We start from the raw sequence: 6,261 nt of genomic DNA, 5'->3' as shown, positions 1-6,261 counted from the left end.
CAAATTTTATTTGCCACATGCTTCGTAAACAACAGGTGTAGAATAGGCAGGCAGGCAGGCAGGCAGGCAGGCAGGCAGGCAGGCAGGCAGGCAGGCAGGCGGGCGGGCGGGCGGGCGGGCAGGCGGGCAGGCGGGCAGGCGGGCAGGCGGGCAGGCGGGCAGGCAGGCAGGCAGGCAGGCAGACAGACAGACAGACAGACAGACAGACAGACAGACAGACAGGCAGGCAGGCAGACAGAGGGGGCAACCTATGTCAATGGATAGTGTTATTTTACTAAGCAACCATCACTTGCTTATACTGTTAATACTAATAGTGGAAGGATGTTATGCTATTGATTTACACTCATAGAACAGTAAAAGACTGTCCGGCTCGACATGTCAATCTCAGAAATGTAAGGCCAAATAGACTAACTCCTGTAGACAACCTCTGTGTGCTCAGATCTAACATTACGAGGATACATTTAAGGTGAGGTCACTGTTCCACACCCTGGCAGAAGGCCTCAATCTGTCTCCATTTGTAATCATCCTGCAACAACCTATCATTTCCTTTCCTGCTGAATCAAGGATTGTTAGTCACATAGAAATAGAATGAATAGATTCTATGACTATTTTCTACAGGTTGTTATTCAAGAAGAAAAATTCTGCTCTATGCTACATCGTCATCCTAAACGTCATCATCAAACAGACACTGTGACGAGGTTTTCAGACATGCTATAAACTTTAATAGACATATGGATATTTCTGAAAAGAAACAAAGATAGCCCTAGGTTTTATTTACAATACATGATCAAAATCAAAATCCTCACATACAGCGGCAAAAACAATTGTAGAGAACTTAAATAACTTTGTTTGCGTAACTACTTAAATAATGAAAACGGTTACTCTATTTTATTCACACCACGCCGTCTCAGCAGCTAAAATGCAAGTTTCACATTAAGTGCTAAAATTATAGTATCGACTTTACAGCATGAGTTCCATTTGACGCATTATAGACCAGAGAGAACACTGGCGAGACAGAGGTTCAACAGCTGCTGTCATTGAAGATACAGAGGAGAAAACAAAACAGAGAGAGAGAGAGAGAGGAATTGGAAAACCCTGAACACTTCTAACCATGCTTAGAACGAGAACTCAAAACAAAATATGATCATAGAAATAAAGACATTCCAATTGTGTGGGGGGCAGGCACTTAAAAAAGACAACATTGGCACAAGATGTAAGAAGTTGCTTTGATCTTTGCTGAACTACTGTCAGGAGACTCAAGATTAATACGGTATCAAGGAATTTGCAATGGCACTATATCAAATGAACCAATCCTGATCAACCTGTAGATTAGTGGCGTTACGCGATGTGTTTTATACAGTCTTCTGAAGAAAGACAACACATCGATGGGCTCCAACATAATTTGAGTATTTTTTAAATTGTCGTTTGGCTCGCCGAAGACGGTTTAGATCCCTGGCTTTGAGATGAGCAAAGTCTTCTTTATGCTGTTCATTTGTTAAGGGATCACAGTTCACCACAAAGTGGATCAAAGAAGTCTGGGTTCATACTTGACACATTTTATCATTCCATCTGTCTTATCTGAACGTCTCACAGTATGTAGAGCGTCTGGTGTGAAACCACCTTTCATCTGATCTACCTGGAGGAACTCTTCTCATCCGACTGTGTTGGTGGCCTAAAACAAAGACCAAACAGCGACCGTTATGCTGCAGTTGAGCGACACATACAGAGGCGTACTACGGGAAGGAAACACAGAGAGAGCCTTGTGTTGTGTCTCAGTGGTCGGTTCCAAACTCTTCCATTCAGGTGTAGACACGCGTGGCCTTTAACACACGGTGCTGATCTGTACTGCACGTGTCACTGTGTGTTTTTATTCAGTGGAAAAACACTGCATACATTTTGTGTTTGTCTGTTAGCAAAAATAAGACAAAAAAAAACAAACAAAACACGATTTTTTAAGCTTAATGCAAAACCACTTTCTACAAACACCGTCCTCTCCCATACATTATCACAGTTAAAAAAATAAACCCTCCTCTATCGAAACAATAGTAACGCTATATTATTTAGCAAGGCTAAGTAGTACTTAGTTCAGCTCTTTATGTATGAAATATACATCAGCTTCTGTCCCTGTAAAACGACCACTGAAGTTGTGTAGCGAGTGTGTGTTTGTGTGTGTGTGTTCAGTGTGAGAGATTAAGAGTGAGATTTGACCTGCTGCGTGTCACTGTGTTAGTGTGTGTGTTCAGTGTGTTCATTTGACCTGCTGCGTGCCACTGTGTTAGTGTGTGTGTGTGTTCAGTGTGAGAGATTTGACCTGCTGCGTGCCACTGTGTTAGTGTGTGTGTGTCTGTGTTCCTTTGACCTGCTGCGTGCCACTGTGTTAGTGTGTGTGTGTGTTCAGTGTGAGAGATTTGACCTGCTGCGTGCCACTGTGTTAGTGTGTGTGTGTTCATTTGACCTGCTGCGTGCCACTGTGTTAGTGTGTGACAACGTCACTGCTGTATGACACCGTACTATAGTCCCAACATAATCGTCTGCCCTTTTGATTGTGAAACACAAAAAACATGACATTACAGTGCGTGGAGTTGATGACTCCATTTCAAATGTATCAAACTGGCGTTGACATTGGGAGAGCAAAGCTATGAGCTCTATCCTAACAATGTCATAGACTCTGTCCCTAATGGCACCCTTGTTCCGTATGTAGCTCACTATTTTTGACGTGGGCCCATAGGGCTCTGGTCAAAAGTAGTGCACTCTACGGGGAATAGGGTGCCATTTGGGACAAAGCCATATAAACTCTATAGATACCTGTTGAGTCCAAAGACACTCATTCTTCAGCTATGGATCCATTCTGTACATTGGCAGCATGTCAAGTGAGCGATGAACAACAAATCTATACCGCTGTATCATGAAGTATCATAACGTAGCTTTTTCTATGAAGATGTGCCCACAAAACATCACCCGGAGAAAACAGTGGGTCAAAATAACAATAATCATTATTATTACTGTGACATTGGTCTATTGGTCGTTCATATTAGTGCCTTTAGACAAGATAGTACAGGACTCTGTATGGGGCTCTATACACGGCACAGTAAGATTATCAGAAACTCTTCAGTCAGTGTCAGTATTATTGCATTGCTGATGCTGAAGAGATTGGCATGTTCATTTAAAGGCTGTATATAGACTGTGTTGTGTTGGTAAAGGTAGACCCAAAGCTAACCCCCAGTATTAGGCTGTCCACTCTCCAGTCCTGGGGGATAACTTAAGTCACCACGCCTCCGCCCGCCTCGCTGTGTTTCAGCTCAGCCGAATCCCCTTCGCTCTCTGTAAGGCTTCAGTCAAAATGGCCGCTGTTTTTTTGTTGTTGTGTGGAGAGAACCGCGAGGGGGTCTCCCTCTGTTCTCAGCAGGGGTGCAGTGCTAATATCAAGTCATCTGCATGGGGGTTCCAGAGTGGGAGAGAGAGGAGAAGAACTTTCTCCTGGAGAAGAAGAGTATAAAAGAGCTTATGTAGCCACGGTGGAGGTCCAACCATTAGACCATAGACGACGATTGCCATGCATTCAACCATCACGTTGCTGTGTCTGTCTGTGTGATGGTCTCTGGAGGGATGCTTGGCCCGGATGCCTGGTGTACGTAGCCTACCGGAGCTTATGGGCAGGAAGATGACCAGAGTCTGGGTGTTGACGGGGACAGGGTACGTTCAGACAGGGGGGTGTGTCTCAGGGGTGAATCACGGAGGAGGGAGGCTCTGCTTGGGCTTCTCTGGTGGTTGAGTGAGGGGGCCCGGGGGGGGTTGCGGTGGGAGTGGACCCCCTCCCCATGCCCCTATACCATGTAGCTAGTGAGGTTTAGCAGGTACGAGGTCATGTCTATGATGTGGTCCAGGATGCCGTCCTTCTCCTGGTCGCTAGGCATGCCCCGCTCGCCCTTCTCACACTGGGCGCCCGAGTAGCCGCTCTTACACAGGCAGCTGTGGGGCTCAACACACACGCCTCCGTTACGACAGGCCGGCTCGCATTTAGCTGTGAGAGAGAGAGGGAGAGAGAGGGGGAGAGAGAGAGAGAGAGAGAGAGAGAGAGAGAGAGAGAGAGAGAGAGAGAGAGAGAGGATATCTTGACAAGCGATAACAAAACATTCATAAACCCTTTATGTGGGTCCACTATGGGTCCAAAGTAGTCCATTTGATAAATATCAACATTACTCAAGATATACAGTATAATTCTTCACATTATTGTGCAACTCTTGTTATACAGTAGGTCTCAGCCACTCTGCAGAGGGTTATTATGTAATGCTCTACTAATATTCTAGGTTATGGTTGAACACTTCAGACAGCACTTTTCTCTGACTCACCCACTCTGCAGAAGGGTCCCTCCCAGCCGGTGCTGCAGCAACACTTCCCGGTGGGGGTGCAGTGTCCGTTCTTACACTGCCGTGAGCAGGCCGTTCCCAGCAGCTCCGGGGCCTCCACCTGTCTCTGACACTCCTTAGGGACCGCGGGCCTGCAGGGGCCACACAGGGAGGGCAACGGTCACACACTCTAAAGGCTCATGCACACTGTTCTGAGGCATTACATACGGATATGTGGCCTTTCTTTCACACACCATATTCTCACACACACACACACACACACACACACACACACACACACACACACACACACTAGAGGCAGCAGCAGTGGTGCCATAGCAGCAGAACACTTAACCATGCACAACAGGGAAGAGGAAACGGCTCCACCAGAATGTGCCTTTACAGAACATTGATGTGATGGAAAGGAGTCATGGGGAGAATGAATGTTTGAGTACGGAGAGACTCTGTGTGTGACAGGGTTCTTTCTGGAATATTCCATTTCTGGAATGTTGTTAATGAGTTTTTGAGTACAATAATTAATTTGGAGCATCAGAAGTTGGGAGGCTGGGGGAATGGTGGACTGACTGAATGACTGGACCAGGGTTTTATTTCCACTGAGGACATGTGTGTGTGTGTGTGTGTGTGTGTGTGTGTGTGTGTGTGTGTGTGTGTGTGTGTGTGTGTGTGTGTGTCTAGGCCACCGGGAACAGGCCACCGGGAACAGGCCACCGGGAACAGGCATTCGTTGCTGCAATTCAGCATGACAGGAGACTCATAAACACCCCACACACACACAGATGTAGCACACACCCGCAAACATATCCAACCACACTGCCAACAGGCAGCATACTAAACAGACATATTGTGATCATCTCATAACAAGACAAACATTGAACACACGCACTGGCCCAAAGGAGGCTTAGAATATGATCATTTCATATCACGCTCCGGCCTGGGCTCAAAAACCTGGAAATAATATAGCAGCGTTCTACGTGATGGAATTCAAATGTGAATTGCCTGTTAGCTTGTGTGTGTTCCTGTGTGTGTGGATGGGGCCAAACAGCATCGACTAATGAGGCAAGACAAGCCTCAGCCAGGCAGTGTATTGACATATCCATCAGGCACACACACACACACACACACACACAGACATACACACACGCACGCACACACACACACTGGTAGTGGTACGGAAAACAGAAAGCCTGGTGGGAGTGCTGTGGAATGGCCAGTGCACTCTGCCTGCTGGACTCTCTGTCTGCTGGACTCTCTGCCTGCTGGACTCTCTGCCTGCTGGACTCCCTGCCTGCTGGATTCTCTGCCTGCTGGACTCTCTGGGCGCTGTAGAGACCTAATGCTGTAGATAAATAACGCTGTGAGAGAATGCTGTAGAGATAATGCTGTAGAGACATCTAATGCTGTAGAGAGATAATGCTGGGAGAGCTCTAATGCTGTAGAGAGATAATGCTGGGGAGAGCTCTAATGCTGTAGAGAGATAATGTTGGGGAGAGCTCTAATGCTGTAGAGAGATAATGCTGGGGAGACCTCTAATGCTGTAGAGAGATAATGTTGGGGAGAGCTCTAATGCTGTAGAGAGATAATGCTGGGGAGAGCTCTAATGCTGTAGAGAGATAATGCTATAGAGAAATAATGCTATAGAGATCTAATGACCAACGGATAGACAGGAGCCACAACTGAATGTGGTTGGTTAGTGCTCAAAGGAGGGGCTCCTGGCCTGTGTTGTGTGTGTGAGTGAGTTAGGGGGTCCTGGTCAGGGTTCTGGGGGTATGTGAGTGGGGTGTCGGACACCGTGGCTGGGAGAGTGTTGTTCTGACAGCCACATTGACTGATGGCAGTCCCGGGGCAGTACCAGAGCCTAGAGGGGGTCTCTAGAGGGGTGGGGGGCGATTCCCAT

The 6,261-nt window shown here is 46.9% G+C and overlaps 1 protein-coding gene across 3 annotated transcripts in view; it reads right to left on the bottom strand.

Annotated features, from left to right (window-relative positions):
* Window positions 1-699: 699 nt before the first annotated feature.
* The window catches only part of LOC110533191 (hedgehog-interacting protein), a 47,032-nt gene continuing 41,470 nt past the window's right edge, over window positions 700-6,261 (bottom strand). For 2 of the 3 annotated variants that reach the window (XM_036933653.1, XM_036933652.1), the window contains 2 exons: window positions 4,350-4,498; window positions 700-4,021 (listed from right to left, as the gene is read on the bottom strand). In XM_036933653.1, the coding sequence (XP_036789548.1) occupies window positions 3,825-4,021; window positions 4,350-4,498 (346 nt within the window). In that variant the 3' untranslated portion in view covers window positions 700-3,824. The remainder of the gene's footprint in view (window positions 4,022-4,349; window positions 4,499-6,261) is intronic. The other variant, XR_005034208.1, reaches the window with a different exon arrangement.

This window comes from Oncorhynchus mykiss, chromosome 10, assembly GCF_013265735.2.
Source record: "Oncorhynchus mykiss isolate Arlee chromosome 10, USDA_OmykA_1.1, whole genome shotgun sequence".
In the NCBI taxonomy this organism is placed as follows: Eukaryota; Metazoa; Chordata; class Actinopteri; order Salmoniformes; family Salmonidae; genus Oncorhynchus; species Oncorhynchus mykiss.
This window is presented reverse-complemented; position numbering and strand designations above follow the sequence as displayed.